Source organism: Oryctolagus cuniculus, chromosome X (genome assembly GCF_051225735.1).
Source record: "Oryctolagus cuniculus isolate XC-2025 breed Fujian yellow rabbit chromosome X, ASM5122573v1, whole genome shotgun sequence".
Lineage (NCBI taxonomy): Eukaryota > Metazoa > Chordata > Mammalia > Lagomorpha > Leporidae > Oryctolagus > Oryctolagus cuniculus.
The window spans coordinates 23,862,469-23,879,784 of record NC_142888.1 but is presented as its reverse complement, the minus strand read 5'-3'; the positions used below and the strand labels follow the sequence as shown (position 1 = coordinate 23,879,784).

Sequence of the window (17,316 nt, the reverse complement as noted above, 5' to 3'; positions counted from 1 at the left end):
TGAAAATGTATAGAAAATTATATGTACATGAGTAATGGATCAAAAATCCCTTTAAAATCCTGAGATGTGGCAACCATTTTACATTTTTTTTTCTCTTGAGCACTCTGCAAAATCCCCATTGCATTTATCATGCAATTGTGGAAATAAAATCTCATTCTCTGTGCGGTGGCTCTGTTCTGTGTTGAGTGGAAACTCGGTTTTCTGCTATGGCTTCTGCTCCACGTTTGTGAAGGAGAGGATTTTATCCAAGTTAGGCTTTGGCAGGAAAAAAATAGTTTCTAGATTGGATCCAAGATGAAAAATGGTTCCTCAGTCTTATGGAAACACAAATACCACGATTCTTCCTGTCTTCCACTATAAATATTCGAGTGTCTGCAGAAGCTTCTGTTGGCTGCACAAGTTGAAATATTCCAAGTCCACTGATATTTGAGCTACAAAAATTCACAACAGTTTGAGTTTTATTAATATTTTCATATTATTAACCGAAACTTATTAGACATGTGAGGTAAGTTTGTTCATAAATTAAGAACCAATTGGAAGTTGCGTTACTTAGGACACATGCCAAGATGCTGCAAGAGAGGCCTACTTTCAAGTGGGTGATTCAAGGTGTATATATTCCTCTCTTAGATCATAGTTCTGAAATGTGCTGTCCAAGGCTAGTAAAGTCACTCTTCAATCCTCAGTATGGGGTTCCATTGAACAGTTAAAGATGATGGTCTAGTTCTTACTATTTCCCAGCCAAGATGAAAAGGAAAGACACAGGAGAGTCCATGGGTCTTCCACTGTAGAGGGATTACTTCTGTTTACATTCAATGATCAAAACTTAGTCTCTTGACCATATCAGGTTGGAAGTTATATCATTAAATAAAAAGCTCAGTTTCCTCCCTCAACTGGGAACAACTCTACAGGGCCATATTTAGAGTTCCTTGTTGGGTTGCCTATAGCCTCCACTGAAACTGTATCACAGTCAGACTTCTGCTTTACCCCCTCATGCTGCCTTCTGTTCCTTTCACGGGTATTTGTCCAAAGCGTATTCCTTCATGAACCTCCTGCATGCTTGTTGCCATCTCAGGGAACCTGATCTGCCACAAGAACTGAATAAACTTTTCACAGAACTCCCCTCACGTCTCAGTGTCCTACAATGCCATGTGCACACCCCTAAATGGATTCCTGGTAAGGGTAGCAGGACTGTCATAATTGGCTTATACAAAGAAGGATTTTTTTTCCAAGATTTGGGATGGGGTCAGAGTTCTCCAATGCTTGTGGAACAGTCTTGGGAACTATACAAAACTGGGTCACTACAGGTGGTAAAAAAGTAGACAATGAATGTTGGGTTGGCAAATAGCAGCGTCTGAGACATCACCTTCCTCTAGATGGCTCTTCTTCCTCACTTCACTCACTCACACAGTTATCCACAGAGTCTGATTTTTATTCATGCCAATTTCTTTTTTTTTTTTTTTTGAGATTTAAAAGTATTTATTAGAATCAAGAGCAGCGTGGAAGGGTGCTTCCAAGAGAGGAAAACCCAAAGGGGACTGGTGGCAGTCGGCTTTAAGTAGAATTTTGAAGGAAAAAAAAACCTGACAATTAGATTGGCATTCAGTTACCAGGCGGGGACAAAAACCACCAGAAGACCTCATTTACAGTTCTCCATCCTGTCTACCTTGCTAAGGGTGGGGTAGATAACTTGTTTTCACAATAAGCTGTGAGCTCCATAAGAGCTCAGTAAGAGCCCTTGCTGTTCTCATGGTAAATTTGGAGATTCTGAAGGAGGGCGGTCTGTTTGTCCTTGCTAAAGATAATGTTTTGGGAAAGGAAGCAAATAATGGCTGGTGCAGTGGCTCAATAGGCTAATCCTCTGCCTGTGGCTCCAGCACACCGGGTTCTAGTCCCAGTCCGAGCGCCGGATTCTGTCCCGGTTACTCCGCTTCCAGTCCAGCTCTCTGCTGTGGCCCGGGAGGGCAGTGGAGGATGGCCCAAGTGCTTGGGCCCTGCACCTGCATGGGAGACCAGGAGAAGCACCTGGCTCCTGGCTTCAGATCAGCGCAGTGCGCCGGCTGCGGTGGCCATTGGAGGGTGAACCAACGGCAAAGGAAGACCTTTTTCTCTTTGAAAGTCATAGTTACACAGAGAAAGGAGAAGCAGAGAGAGAGAGAGAGAGAGAGAGAGAGAGAGAGGCCCTGACTATCTATTAACACATCTGAGTCCTCCCATTCCCTCCTCCCGGAGATGGAAGCCCTAACATCTGTTAGTGGGAACTGGGCTGCTTCATGCTGAAAAGGGGCATCTTTGGGAAAGGGAGTCAAGACAGGGTTGCAGCAAGAGGTGGCTTCTCCAGGGGGATGCAGTGCTTCCATCAGAGGAGATGCAGAAACTGCTTCCATCAGAGGTTTCATGTGCATGGCCACCTAGAATTTTAAGTTTTTAAGTCCAGAGAAAACGAATCTAACAAGCAGTTTACACTCACAGGATCTAAAATCACAAGATCTAAAACAGAAGACAGAGTCATTATTAGAGGTCCTAAAAAAAGTGTCTAAACCATGAACAAGCTTTTTCATTGAGAGGCAAATACAAACTGACAGAAAGGGCTTGAAAATAATTAGGTGGGTTTAAGGCCTTGTCAGTTATGAGGCTCAGACCTATCTAAATTTCTTTACATGTGTACATCATAAGGGAGGTACCCTGTTGACTTGTATTACCTAGCTGGCCTGGAGGAAAGCTGGCTTGGAGAGAAGGTAGGTGGCATTTCTTTTTTATTTTTCCAAAAATTTATTTATTTGTTTGAAAGTCAGAGTTACAAGAGAGAGAGAAAGAGAGGCAGAGAGAAGTCTTCCATCTGCCGGTTCACTCCCCAGATGGCTGCAACAGCTGGAGCTGTGCTGATCCGAAGCCAGGAGCCAGGAGCTTCTTCCAGGTTTCCCACATGGGTGCAGGGGCCCAAGGACCTGGGCCATCCTCCACTGCTTTGCCAGGCCATAGCAGAGAGGTGGATTGGAAGTGGAGCAGCCGGGGTTCGAACCGGTGCCCATATGGGATGCTGGCACTGCAGGCAGCAGCTCTATCCACTACGCCACAGTGGGTAGGTGGCATTTCTAAAAGGAAAACATTTATTAGTTAATACACAGTTCTGCCTGTAATGTTGTTGACCCTACTTGGCCATCCCCTCGACAGCAGTGGTTACTTTGGAAGCTGGGGCGAGCAAAGGGCTTTTCAGCTTAGAGCAAACAAGGTCTGTGCATGCCAATTTTATGCTTAAAAAAATACCCTCAGTGGATGCCCATATATCAGATTATGGATCATTTATATCTTTTTGTTTTACTTTTTTCTTTCTCCAACCCACCCAGAAAACAACAGATGCAGGTAAGGAGGAGAAGGGCACCCAGGCAGGATAGGGAAATCAGGCTATCCAAAACCATGTGTTTTTGACAACCCCAGGATGACATACTGCATTCTCAGTGTGAATCACTTATCTGTAGGCTCTAGGGTTAAGTGGACTTTAGCCTGCTCCTCACAGACCCAGGTAACACAGCTCTGGTTTCCCTATGCAGCTGCTTCTCCCACTGTTCCCCACATGACTCTTCTGTTCTATCTTATTTCCCTTACACACATCTACTTTCCTGCTTCTGGTCATGTTACTCCCTGTGCCTCCATTCTTCAAAATCTGCTTTAAGGTTCACCTCCTCCATAATGGCTTTCCTGACCACTCCAGCCCACTTCTCATTGACCTTACCACAAATTGTGTCACCCATCAGGTTCTCAGCAGTAACACAAACCTTCTAAACTGCTAGCTAAGAGGTCAAATGTAGTTATTTCTATATGTGTACCTAAGCGCATTTTGATCATCAAGTCATTCCTGGATGTGACTACACATCACGTTGATATCCAAAAAGACACAAAAGGGGCCAGCACTGGGACATAGCAGGTGAAGCTGCCGCCTGCAGTGCTGGGACGCCATATGGGTTCTGGTTCAAGTCCCGGCTGCTCCACTTCCAATCCAGCTCTCTGCTATGGCCTAGGAAAGCAGTGGAAGACTGCCCAAGTCCTTGGGCTCCTGTACCCCTGTGGGAGACCTGGAGGAAGCACCTGGCTCCTGGCTTCAGATTGGTGCAGCGCGCCGGCCGTAGCAGCCATTTAGGGGGTGAACCAATGGAAGGAAGACCTTTCTCTCTGTCTCTCTCTGTCACTATTTAACTCTGCCTGTCAAAAAAAAGTGTCTTTGCTCATGGTCTACAAATATTTGGAAAATAAATGTTAAATCATCATTCACTATGCTTTGAGTCAATAATTTTTTAGTGAGACGTGTCATCTCAAACATGCATTAAATAGTTCCACAATTAGATATATCGTTAGATATATTGAAGTGTTTATTCAATACTTCATGTAGGAAAGTTTTAAAAACTTGTTCCAAAACACTAGGAATTCATTCATTTATTAATTTTTTTAAAGATTTGCTTATTTCATTTGAAAGGCAGAGTGATAAAGATGAGAGAGAGAGAGAGAGAGATCTTCTCTCTACTGGTTCACTCCCCAAATGGCCACAACAGCTGCGGTTGGGCCAGGCCAAAGCTAGGAGCCTGGAACTGCATTCTAGGTCTCCCACGCAGGTGGCAGGGACCCCAAGCACTGAGGTCATCTTTCACTGCTTTCCCAGGCACATTAGCAGGGATCTGGAGCAGTAGTAGAGCAGCTGGGACTTGAACTGACATTCATATGTGATGCCGGCATTGCAGGCAGTGGCTTAACCCGCTGCCCTACAATGCTAGTCCCTTGACTGATTAATTACTAAAAATGTTTTTGAGTACTTATAATGTGCTCTTTGTTAGTGCTATAAATACAATAATGAGCAAATAAGACACTGTATCAAATAAATTATGTAATCTATCCAGGAATTCACATATTATTCAAATGCTTTACACAAATAGACAAATACTATGATGAGTTCAATTTGTACAAATGGATACTTGCCATGCTATGAAGCACATGTTTCAGTTCTATATTGCTGTAAAAATAATCATCGCAAAATTTATTGGCTTAAAAGAACTATCATTTATCATTTATTGGGTTAACTTGGCTCAGCTAAGCAGTTCTTGCTCAAGGTCTCATGCAGCTGTAGTCTTTTTTTTTTTTTTTTACTTTTTAGTAAACTTTATTTACAGAACAAAAAAGTTACAATTTTATAGTTATTTTCACACCCACAGAGCATGAGTAAAAACCAGTAACTTTCTTACAAAAATATTTAGAACTAATAATTAGACAATGTACATTTACATCTCCTGAAGATTTGATAGGGAGAGGTTTACCTGAGAAAAGTTTCCACCAGTAAACCCACAGTCTCTTGGCTCAGCTGACTCATTAAGAAAGTCCACATACATCAACTTTCTGCAAATCTGGCTAATACTTGTTGTTATATGTTCACAAGCTTCTAAAATGTTTGCTAAAATTAACATCTGCTGCATGGTCTTTGCCTTAACCCATATTCTTCCATTCATTCCAAATATCTCCAGGGGATAGAGTTTTCCCATTTCCTGTATGATCTCACAATCTGGAGCTAACAGCTTGCTTTCTTTCTTTCTTTCTTTCTTTCTTTTTTTTTTATTTGACAGGTAGAGTTATAGACAATGAGAGAGAGAGACAGAGAGAAAGGTCTTCCTTCCGTTGGTTCACTCCCCTAATGGCCACTACGGCGAAGCCAGGAGCCAGGTGCTTCCTCCCGGTCTCCCATGCGGATGCAGGGACCCAAGCACCTGGGCCATCCTCCACTGCCCTCCCAGGCCACAACAGAGAGCTGTACTGGAAGAGGAGCAACCGGGACTAGTACCCAGAGCCCCAACTGGGACTAGAACTCTGGGGTGCTGGCGCCGCAGGCGGAGGATTAGCCAAGTGAGCCACGGTACCAGCCAGAGCTAACAGCTTTCTAATTCAACCCAAAGTCACTTTATAAAGCAGCCCATCTTGTCCAATCACACTCATCTCATTGGCTCATCCACAGCTGTCAATGCAGACCATCTCTGGTTTCATGTCTTTGTAAGCATCCACAAACTGGATTTAGATGAGGTCGCCAACCTGTACCTTAGGTCGGTTTCTTTTACTTGCACGTTCACATGCCAAGAAAGACAAGCTGGCTCACTCCTTCCAGCACCAACTTTGACTATATCTCCAGATTTAGCTGTCACTATGCCAATCACATGGTCTCCTTTCACTGGAACGTACTGCTTCTGCTGCGAGTCCACCCAGTCAACGCCACCGTCACGGCCGCTGTTGGCTTCCTGTGGCCGAGGCGGCCGCACTTGGTGGCCAATCAGGCGGTCCCCAGAGCGGCAGCAAGCCCGGGCCGCACACCACGCGGAGGAGCGAGCTCACTCCAGCATGCAGGCCTACCGGTCGCTCCCCGGCACTGCCAGTGCCTTCTGCGTCCTCCTGTTCCGGCAGCGGCAGCTCCTCTCCTGGCAGCACCACCTGGTTCAGAACCGTGCGCGCCACCCACGCCCTGCCGCCCGCGAGAGACTGAGCTGTGACGGGCTGCAGCTGTAGTCTGACAGTGACTGAGGTTATTACAGTCATCTTGAAGGCTTCCTCGCTGCCATGTCTGGCAGCTGATTCTAAGTGCCAACTGGGATCTCAGTAACTCCTCCGTGCAGCCTCCTCACAGCATGGCTGCTGGCTTCCCAGAGGAGCTAAAAAAAAAAAAAAAAAAAAAAAAAAAACCAGGCGAAAGCAGCATCACCTTTTGAACCCTAGCCTTTCTGACATAGTTCACAGAACCGCCTTGATTCAAGGGGATGGAACAAAGAACCCCCTCGACAGAAGGAGTAGCGGTGTGACACTGTAAGAGAAGTAAAAGGTTTAGGAGCTATTGTTACAGCCATCTTGCAGAATACGTGACACATAAGACGGACAACCTTGTCTGCTAGGGAGTCAAGAAAAGCTTTCCTAAAGAAGTGTCATTTAAGGTAAGATCTGAAAATCAGGAGATGTTACCTAGACTGAGGAGTAGCAAAAGCAAGCAGGCAGAGGAGTATGTGCAACGACTCCAACAAGGAAAGGGGCAGAGCAGATACTGAAAGAAGATCAGTGTGACTGCAGTACAAAGAGTGAGGGGAAGGGTGGTGAGAGTCGAGGCTCAATAGATAGACAGGGTCCAAATCTAACAGGACAGAGTCTTATTTTTTAATTGACAAATACCAGTAACTTATCAAAGGGTTTTAAACTGGTGACGGTTTTCTCTGACTGCATCAAGTGGAAATTATACTGAGATCGTAGGAGAGACAGGAGTGGCACTTGAAAAGTGATGGGATATAGCATTGACTAAGTGGGTTGTAGTGAAGTTGGGGAGACGAGGCTGGGTTGAAGTATCAGAAGGCGGAAAATCGGCCGGCGCCGCGGCTCACTAGGCTAATCCTCCGCCTTGCGGCACCGGCACACCGGGTTCTAGTCCCGGTCTGGGCGCCGGATTCTGTCCCGGTTGCCCCTCTTCCAGGCCAGCTCTCTGCTGTGGCCAGGGAGTGCAGTGGAGGATGGCCCAGGTGCTTGGGCCCTGCACCCCATGGGAGACCAGGAGAAGCACCTGGCTCCTGCCATCGGATCAGCGTGGTGTGCCGGCCGCGGCGGCCATTGGAGGGTGAACCAACGGCAAAGGAAGACCTTTCTCTCTGTCTCTCTCTCTCACTGTCTACTCTGCCTGTCGAAAAAAAAAAAAAAGGCGGAAAATCAACAGGACTTAGGAATGGGTTGAGTGGGATGGGGTGTGGGCAAGAAAGGAGATATGGATGAATAGTGGGGTCAGCCATGGAGACACAGAGGAACAACTTGGTTTGCAGAGAAGAGGTCCTGGAATTTGTTCTATATGTGTGGAGTTGGAGATGCATTTGAACTATCAAAATAAGATATATGTATGTGTATGCATCACACACACACACACAAAAGGAGTTTAAGAATATTCTTGGAAAAAAAAAAGAAATAAAAAGATAACCCAAATTTCCATGCACTTTTTTAAGCCCTCTCATATAGTAAGATCAGGAACACGGAGCAGAGCCTGAAGCTACAGATCTATGAGTTCTCAGTGTTTAGCTGGTAATTAAAGCCAGAAGTGTGGATGACATCACCAAAGGAGAGATTATAGAAATTCTTGTGGATCCAATTCTTGATGGTTGCCTGGAGACTGATAGGCTGCCAAAAAGACTAAGAAGCATCCAGAAATGTTGGAGGTAGGATGATATGGAGCCCTGGAAGTTAAAAGTGTTTAGTGTTACTAGAAATGAGAAGTGGTTATTAGTGTTGAATGCTTCTGGGAGGTGTATACAGATGAGTACAAAACATGTCTATTGGTGCCAAGAACATGCAGATCATGACAGCAAGAATTATTTCAGAGCAACAAGGTGGGAAGACACTTTTGCAGTGGAGCGATGGAAGCAGAGTTTAAACTGCTTTTTTTCAAAAGAGAAAGAGAGAATTGAGGGGAAGCTATATAATATGACTACTATGGAATAACAGTCATTTGAGAATTAAAATATACTAAAGGTTCAGTTTCACATGTAGATCATACACTCAAGAGCCAAAATCGCTGTGTTCTCCTCTTCAGAGAAGGAAGCACCAGGCACATGGGGGATGTTCTATCTCCTACATGTTTCTAGATGAGTAGAACTTGGACCCTCTTCACCAGAAAAAAGGAGAAAGAGGGAGAGGGAGAGGGGGAGATAGAGAAAAGCCTCAAGGGCCGGCACCGCAGCTCACTAGGCTAATCCTCCACCTAGTGGCGCTGGCACACCGGGTTCTACTCCCGGTTGGGGCGCCGGATTCTGTCCCGGTTGCCCCTCTTCCAGGCCAGCTCTCTGCTGTGGCCAGGGAGTGCAGTGGAGGATGGCCCAAGTACTTCGGCCCTGCACCCCATGGGAGACCAGGAGAAGCACCTGGCTCCTGCCTTTGGATCAGCGCTGTGCGCCGGCCGCAGCGCGCCAGCCGTGGCGGCCATTGGAGGGTGAACCAATGGCAAAGGAAGACCTTTCTCTCTGTCTCTCTCTCTCTCACTATCCACTCTGCCTGTCCAAAAAAAAAAAAAAAAAAAAAAAGCCTCAAGAAGCCGAAGAGAAAAGGAGAGCAGAGCAGTAGGGGAAAGCTTCAAGAATCCTAAAGCCGGTAGGTCAGAATCTTTATTCGGCTGGGGTGTGTTCAGCTCTTATGGGTCTTTATGCAAATCTTGTAACTTTTCCATGCATCAACTTTTCTTTGGCTGTTTAGTAGGGTCAGAGAAATATTAATCCTTGGAAAGCATTAGGAACAAAACGTTCAACAGGACTTGACTAAATGAAACATTTGATTAGTTATCACTAACAGGATGATGCAACCCAGGAAAGACTATTAACTCATTGTTACTAAACTTGGCTTGTGTTTTGTACTTGGCTCCAGCTCTCAGAGCTCTGGCCAAACATCAGGATTTCTGCATGTGCTCTGGCCTCCCTGAGGACCTCACAATGATCCAGAAACTCTCAGCATTCAAGAGAGATCTTTAGAAAAAGGAGGAGAAAGGGCATGGGTACTGCCTCAAAGGAGAGGCAGGCTATACTGAGTACACACTTGGAGGCAGTGAGGAGGGTGGGGTAAAACAAGAGATGCACTTTAGCTGTTCTTCTTGGAGCTGGAAGCCATTCTCTAACCTCCCAGACTAATTTTCCAGTCTAAGTGCTGGCAGTGATGCTGACCATTGGTTGATTACAAGAAAGTAAATGAAAAGTTTTCCCTCTCGTCCAACACATCCTTCTTTGACTTGTAACATGTGACAAAGCTGTTACCTCGAGCCAACGGTTTCTGGATGAATCAGCATTCTGAAAGACCGATGCTCTAGGATGTGCCAAAGCATCACAGACTCGGCATGGGGTGAGAAGGGAGAGGGGAGAGACCGTTCTCTGGATGTGCGCTGGCCTCCTGAGGACCTCACAATGATCCAGCAACTCTCAGCACCCATGAGAGGTCTTTAGAAGCAGGAGGAGAAAGGGCATGGGCACTGCCTCAAAGGAGAGGCAGGCTATTCTGGGTACACACTTGGAGGCAGTGGGGAGGGTGGAGTAAGACCATCCTCAAAGTTGGCAGCACAGGAGTCTTGTTGGAAATAAAAATTGTGTGAAAGGGTCAGGACATCCTCAGCAGGACCCGGAGCAGACCCTGAGTGGGCCTTGGACTGGGTCTTTTTCAGAAATCAATATCATAATTGTTGGATGGAGATGTATAGATAATGTATACTATTTATGCAAAAGAGTTCTGTCCACACCAGTTGCACTGTTTTAAAACATATAGCCTGGTGGAACGAATTGCTTCCTCATTACCACATTGCAGTACTCCTGCCTCAGAAGCTTCCTGCTTCTCTGCTCCACTACTAGGCAGTGAAAGTAATGCCACAACGCACATTGCAACCTAAGCGAAGGGCTTTGCATTTGTGGGGATCATCCTCATAGGAAAAGGACTTAGCCCCCCAAAATAACTATGTTTCCTCACTCTGTCCCATTTTCTTTCCACCTCTAGTCCTGGGTAATGGTCCCTTGTTTATATGCCCTTAGGTCCTGTTTGGGGCGGAAAAAGTCCTTCCCCCTTAGCACTCAGGTATCTCCAATCAAGATCCAGACACTGCTGCTTTCTATGGCTTCCTTCACTCTCTGGTCTTCAAGTTGCCTGTCTTCTTTCCTCATTACTTCCTTTTCCTCCAGTGTCCTCAAGGATCTCATCTATTGCAGTTACTTCAGCTTTTACCTCCATGCAAGCATTTCAAACACACACCGCCTCCTCATTCATCTCTCCTACTGAATTGCAAATGGTCTTACTTTTAACAACATTGTTGTTCCACTTGCGATGCTATCTTCACATGTTCACAACCAAACTCAATTTCTTCCCACCCTGGCTCCTCACCTGTTTGAGTCCAAGATCACCTGGAGAAGCAGAAGCAGAGAATACATGAGTACGTTGCACAAGGCCAACCTGGGTTTGTTACAGGGAATTGCCTTTATGCAACTGTGGAGCTGGTGTAGCAGTCTGTGTATGGCTGTTGTCTCTGTCTTTTGCTAGAGCTTGATGCTCATGGGGCAGAGGAGGGGTGAGATGTTTAAAGTGAGGGAGATCAAAAACAGGCTGAAACCAACAAGCAAAAGCTACAACTCCATGAAGAAGAATTGAAATCCACGTTCTTGTTGCCTCTGACCTTGGTGATGAAAACATCCAATAAAAGTGGGAGGCTCTGTTTAATGTTTGCTGTAGCTGTTGGTGCCAGAGGCTTCACATACCTCTAGTGTCTTTGTTTTGGCCTTCCATGTTGACTTTGGGCTTCCCTAATACTCCTCCTCAGAGGGAGTCTGCATTTTGCTGCTCCCTTGGCTGAAATCCACCAGCATTGTATGAGGGTCCGGTTGGTGCCATCAGAAGATGTCAGGGAGGAAAAGCAGGCTACAAACTTATGATGAAATCCTACTCTTTTAATGGGTCTGCATCTTTGGGCTATGACTTTCACAGGTGCTTCCTGGCTCTATTTTTCCTTTCTTCAGTGAGAGAGAAGGCTTCCTCAATGTGGAATACGGTTCTGGTGAAGTATTTCCCCTTGAAGAATACTCCTTTCAGATGGAGCAGTCTCTGAGCATATTTCAAATGATTAATCTTCCCCTCGTGCCACCAGAGTAGGAAGGCCCTTTCTTAGATCTTCATCATGAAAGAAGCCTGGTAGAGAACGTGGAGGTAGAGGCCACAACAGCGTGGGGGGTCCTCATTATGACTTCAGCGCCCACAAGTCTCTGACTCTTCTAGTAGATCATACTCAGCTCATAGCAATTTTTCTAAATTACCATTTAAGTTCATGGTTCTAGCATGTCCTCTGTCCCAGGTGAGCAAATCTCTGCTGTGACTATCTGAACTTGCCTGTATTTCCAGATGGAAACAACTGTATTTCCAGTTGCAATTTACCCTGCAACTCGGTTCTCTGTTGAGCTCATGACAAGTCATGGGGTGTTCACTCTGCCCAGCATTTTATTGTTGTAAAGATAAGAATGATGGCTTCCAAGCATGTGGTACCTGAAACTGAATCACATTCATTTCTTTTTTTTTATCTCTGCATTCTTATATTTCTTTTTTGTATTTAAAAGCAAGGTTTATTTAAGTCAGAGACCTCCAACCAGAAACATGGGACAATGGGACAATGATTGCTTTGGCTTCTTCAAGCTGAGTAGGGGCGGAATAAGGAGCAGTAGTCACGACAGGGTTCCAGCAGGAGGTGGCCTCTCAAGGGGGATGCAGTGCCAGTTTGCAGAAACCGCTTCCATACAAGGTTTCACGTACGGCCATCTAGAATTTCACTGTTTCAAATCTGGAGAAAATGAATCGAACAAGCAGATCAAATACATAGGGTCTAAAACGAAGGACAGTCATTATTAGAGGACCTAAGAAAGGTGTAGTCCAAGCCATGAGGAAGTTTTCCCATTGAGAGGAAAATAGAAACTGACGGGAGGGGCCTGATAACAATCAGATGGGTGTTAAGGCCTGGCCAGGTATGAGATCCAGATCTATCTATCGCTTCACATGGGGTGCTGGAAGAGACATCATAAGGGAGGTGTGAACCTCCTTAGGGAAGGCACCCTGCTGACTTCCGTTTCCTAGGTGGCCTGGGAGGAGAGCTGTCCTGAATAGAAGGTGGGTGGCATCTCTACAAGGAAATTTACAGTTTCGCCGTACTGACCCCATTTGGCCATCCCCTCAACAGTGGCGGTTACTTTGGAAGCTGGGTTGAGTGAAGGGCTTTTTCAGCTCAGAGCCAATAGGGTCTCTGGTTCTGACCAGGGAGTCCTTTGACTCCAGCGCAGGTCCATTTCCATTGACCCAGCTCTTGGCTGGCAGAGCTGCCAGGGCTCTTCATAAACTGACCTCTGTGTTCAATCTGAAGCCCTGGCTTTCCACATGTCCTTAATGTGTTGTACTATGAGAATTAACGGTAAAACTTGTCTTCAAACAGTACTGTATACTTTGTGTGTCTGTGTGGGTGCAAATTGTAGAAGTCTTAGTATAGAGCTGGTCTTCTGTATATAAAGATAATTAAAAATGAATCTTAATGAAGAATGGAATGGGAGAGGGAGTAGGAGGTGGGATGGGAGTGGGGGTGGGAGAGCAGGTATGGGGGAAAGAACCACTATATCCCTAAGGCGGTACCTATGAAATTTATATTTATTAAATAAAAACTTTCTTTAAAAAAGTGAGCATTAAAAAAAAGACAACCAATGCCATTTGGGGTGTCCTGGCCTGTTGGGGCTCCTTGATGGCAGACTGCTCTGTAAAGCCTTACATTGCTCCCGCTGTCTAGCTTGCTCCTTTTCCTACTGCTTTCTGAGAAAGTAGACCACGGAGGCAGCCTTTCATGTTGGCCAAGAGGACGCTCAGTCCCATCCCTAATCTTTGGTGGGCTTTCTTATATTTTTTGATTCTTCATATGACTCCCTATTCCTATTTTATAAAAGTATTTTCCTTCTATCTTTTGCTGAAAAAATTCTTAAAAAAGATTTCTTATTTGAATAGTTTATTTTTTATAACAGAGGCTTGTTTTCCTATGAATATTTAGAGTAAAAATGTTCCCTTTTCCTTGTGCTGCAGATTTTTTCAACTGCTAGAGCTTGTGTTGTTTCACTCTGAGTATTTATCTTAGAAAGAGACAAAAAAGTCTTTAAACCAAGGGATTATAATCAGATACTATTTTTGGATAGTTCTTTGCTTCTTTGATCTTGAACTTGAGCATTCTCACTTTAACCCTCTCAGAGCTTGATTTTTAATAGACAGTTATGAGGAAAAATTACCACCCCAACTTATACCACTCATCTGGCATTCATTGAGCATGAGTCTGTTAGACTTGGGCCAAAATCACCTTATGCTTCCATTCTTGCATTCTCGCAAAGTCTGATGCAGTACGTAATTTATACAGGTGCAGTATGAGAAAGACTAAATCCACTGTAACTAGGCTACTCAAAGTGTGGTCCCTAGACTGATGCTGCTCACTGAACTGCTTGGTACTGGTGTGCAGTGAGCTCAGTACAGACATGGAGCATAAGATATGAGAAACTGGTCCAGAAATTGCATAGGATAACCTGATATCTGTGCAATCTAAGAATAAAAACCTGGGCCTTCATTTTGTATGTCTTGACTTTACAAAAGTGAGGCTCCATGATGGATTGGAAATTTAAAAAATAGTCCCTTGCCACACATAGTTTGAGATGCACTGCCCTAGAGTACATCTCTCCTCCGTGTCCCCTTGACTTTTACTTTACTAGCATTCACTTTCTCAAGGAACGGTGAGCCACTAACTGTCCCCTGAAACTTCCATCCCTTTATTGTGAAAGAACATGGAAAGAGAACTGATTTGAGAGGGTAGATTAATAAGATAAGGGAAGATGGGAGGGACACGGAGGGGATTTTTTTTAAATCCCTCTCTTGCAGTTGATGGGTTATCTTTGAAGGTTTCTTGTCAATTCACAGTTCTTGACTACAGATATGTCTGGAACCTTTCTCTTGCCCTCTTGTCATGTCTCACACCAGAAATGTCTTTTTCTAGTTCATTAACAATAACATCAGGCAGGAAAGGAATGAGATCAAAGCTGGTTTGACAGTTTGCAGAGTGACTTAACTACCTTATTGTGCACCTAGACGTTGTGAGATGAGCTGATAGCCTCTTCCATCCACCTTTCCTCTGCCTCCATCCTTTCTATGAGAGAGAGGCTTGGAATGATCATAATAAAAGTCCAGTTTAAATTTTCTCTATGGTAGCCAAGAGAGCAACTCTAATAGCTGACATGGTGTTTCTTGTGATGGAGCCAGAATCAGGCGATGTGAGCGACCAGATGTTCCTTCTCAGCCCAGCAATAGCCTGTGTGTTGGTGTTTGGGAGGAAACGAAGGCAGCTGCACAGGCTAACTTGGACCTGGAATGTGAGGTCTTTATTAACCTTCGTTCATGGTCCTAGAGCAGTGGTTTTAACTGGGGCAGGGGGAGGATTCCTGACCCTGGGGGACATCTGGCAATATCTAGAGACTTTTTTTGGTGGTCTCAACTGGGGAGTGAGGAATTGCTTCTGGTATCTGGTGCAAGCAGGCCAATGATGCTGCTAAAAACCCTTCAATACTTAGAGCAGCCCCCTCCCCCAACAGTCAGCCCCAATAATTGTCCAGCTCTCATGTGGAATTACTCCACTTTAAAACTTGTACCGTTGGGCCGGCGCCGCGGCTCACTAGGCTAATCCTCCGCCTAGCGGCGCCGGCACACAGGGTTCTAGTCCCGGTCGGGGCGCCGGATTCTGTCCCGGTTGCCCCTCTTCCAGGCCAGCTCTCTGCTGTGGCCAGGGAGTGCAGTGGAGGATGGCCCAGGTGCTTGGGCCCTGCACCCCATGGGAGACCAGGAAAAGCACCTGGCTCCTGGCTCCTGCCATCGGATCAGCGCGGTGTGCCGGCCGCAGCGCGCTGGCCAAGGCGGCCATTGGAGGGTGAACCAACGGCAAAGGAAGACCTTTCTCTCTGTCTCTCTCTCTCACTGTCCACTCTGCCTGTCAAAAAAAATAAATAAATAAAAAAAATAAAATAAAATAAAACTTGTACCGCTGAACAAGGAGGAACAAAGATATGTATCTGGTCAGACCCCAAGTCACGTCCCTAAAGATTCTGATTTCACTGGTCTGGGGTAGAGGCTGGGCGCGGCATTTGCAAAAAGCTCTCCTGGTGAACTGTGTGAGGACAGGATACAGAATTGTTTTCGGGAGAGTCTGGTCCAATGGCAGCCACAGAAGAGCCTAACTCTATTTTCATTTGGATGACCATTGTTTTCGCCCTGAAGCGGTATAGCAGCAATGGTGAAAGTCACAGGCGATGGACAGGAGTCCCCCAAAGCGCTGGAGAGGTTAAGAGGGCAGTTCAAGCCTGGGGCTAAAGCCCTGTCCTGTGGATTTTGGCGCCGGCAGTACCACACTACTAAATCCTAAGCCCCGTTGCGTCCTACACAGAGCGGAACCCGGGGCAAGTTTCTAAGTGTCGGTTTCTTCTTGGTGGAGTGGGCATGGTGCTGTGAACTTGGGGCATGAGAGTGAGGCTGAAACCAGCGAACTGGCCACAGTAATGCAGCAGCAGCGGGCACCTCTGGACCCCTTCGGTTGCCCCTCATCTTTCTGTGAGACTCGCCAGCATCGTGCTGGGGGCCTGCATCTGTGAGCCAGTGGAGGCACCCGTGTCTGTATTTAGGGTGTGGGAGGGTACGCAAATGTTGCAGAGCAAGATACTCCAGGGTATCTTTCGGTTTGCTAGGGTACGTCCCTAACAAAGAACACACACCGGCTCAAAAGGAGAAACTGGTGGGTGGGAGCTTCGAAAGGCTCCCTGTTCCGCGGGAGGCGGAGAGAGGAGGGCAGGCCCCAGGCTGGAGGGAGGGAGGGAGGGAGGGAGACGAGAGAGAAGGCGAGAGGAGGAGTTTTTCCGCCCTACCCTCGCCAGCCCTCAGCGCAGCCCCTGGGTCTCCTAGGTCTCCTTGGCCGCCGCCCGCCCCCGGGAAGCGCGCTGCGCTACGCAGCCCCGCGAAGCGCCGGCTCGCCATGGGGAGCCCCGCACTCTGGCCCGCGCCCTTCCCGCGGCCGCCGCCGCCGCTGTTGCTGCTGTTGCTGCTGCTGCTGCGAGTCCCGCCGAGCCGCGGCTTCCCAGGTAGGAACCCGAAGTGGGGCTGCCTCTCGGACTCCTGGCTCTGGACCGAGGGAGGTGTGGGGGCGCCCTTTGTTTGCGCCGAACTCGACTTTCGCTGCCGGAGGGAAGGAATGACGTGGAACAGGGCTCGCGTCTGGGCACGTGGAGGAGAGAGCGCACTGTCCCATGGCCAGACGCGGGGCGTCCTCGTGGCGCCGGGAGCCCGAGCACTCTCTGCAGGATTCCAGGGTTCTAGTCGAATCCATGTTGGCCTAGGAAGCTAAGGAGAGAGAGATTGGCCACGAGTTAGTTGCTTAACAAGCGGACTGTTGCCTCTCACACTGCCAGGACCCGCGGGGCTGGCAGCTTGTCTTGGAAGGAGCCCTTACCCCACTCCCGCTTGAAGTCCCAGGCCACCCCTGGAGGTGCAGGGCACGAGCCAAGGTAAAGCGACTCTTGTGGACAGCATGGGTGGGGCCTCCCCGGCATCCCCTAACCTCCTCTCCCCACACCGCCCCCGCTGAGGATTCCGAGAAAGTCTGAGCCTCTTGGGGGAGAGTTGCCAGCTGAGAGTGGTGACATGTGGCATGCACTTGGTTAGCCCCAGGGCAAGCGGGAGACGTGCAGCGCAGGGCTCTGCTGAGCAGAGCTG

The 17,316-nt window shown here is 46.9% G+C and overlaps 1 protein-coding gene and 1 pseudogene across 3 annotated transcripts in view; one reads left to right on the top strand and one right to left on the bottom strand.

Moving 5' to 3' along the window:
* Positions 1–5,283: 5,283 nt before the first annotated feature.
* LOC100339095 (exosome complex component RRP40-like) lies at positions 5,284–6,561 on the bottom strand (annotated as a pseudogene).
* A 9,829-nt stretch (positions 6,562–16,390) lies between these two features.
* Positions 16,391–17,316, top strand: part of SRPX (sushi repeat containing protein X-linked) — an 87,054-nt gene continuing 86,128 nt past the window's right edge. Inside the window, exon 1 of one of the 3 annotated variants that reach the window (XM_070066532.2) lies at positions 16,391–16,685. In XM_070066532.2, the coding sequence (XP_069922633.1) occupies positions 16,580–16,685 (106 nt within the window). In that variant the 5' untranslated portion in view covers positions 16,391–16,579. Of the gene's footprint in view, positions 16,686–16,955; positions 17,109–17,316 lie in introns of those variants that run through there. The other 2 variants (XM_070066533.2, XM_089324339.1) reach the window with 2 other exon arrangements.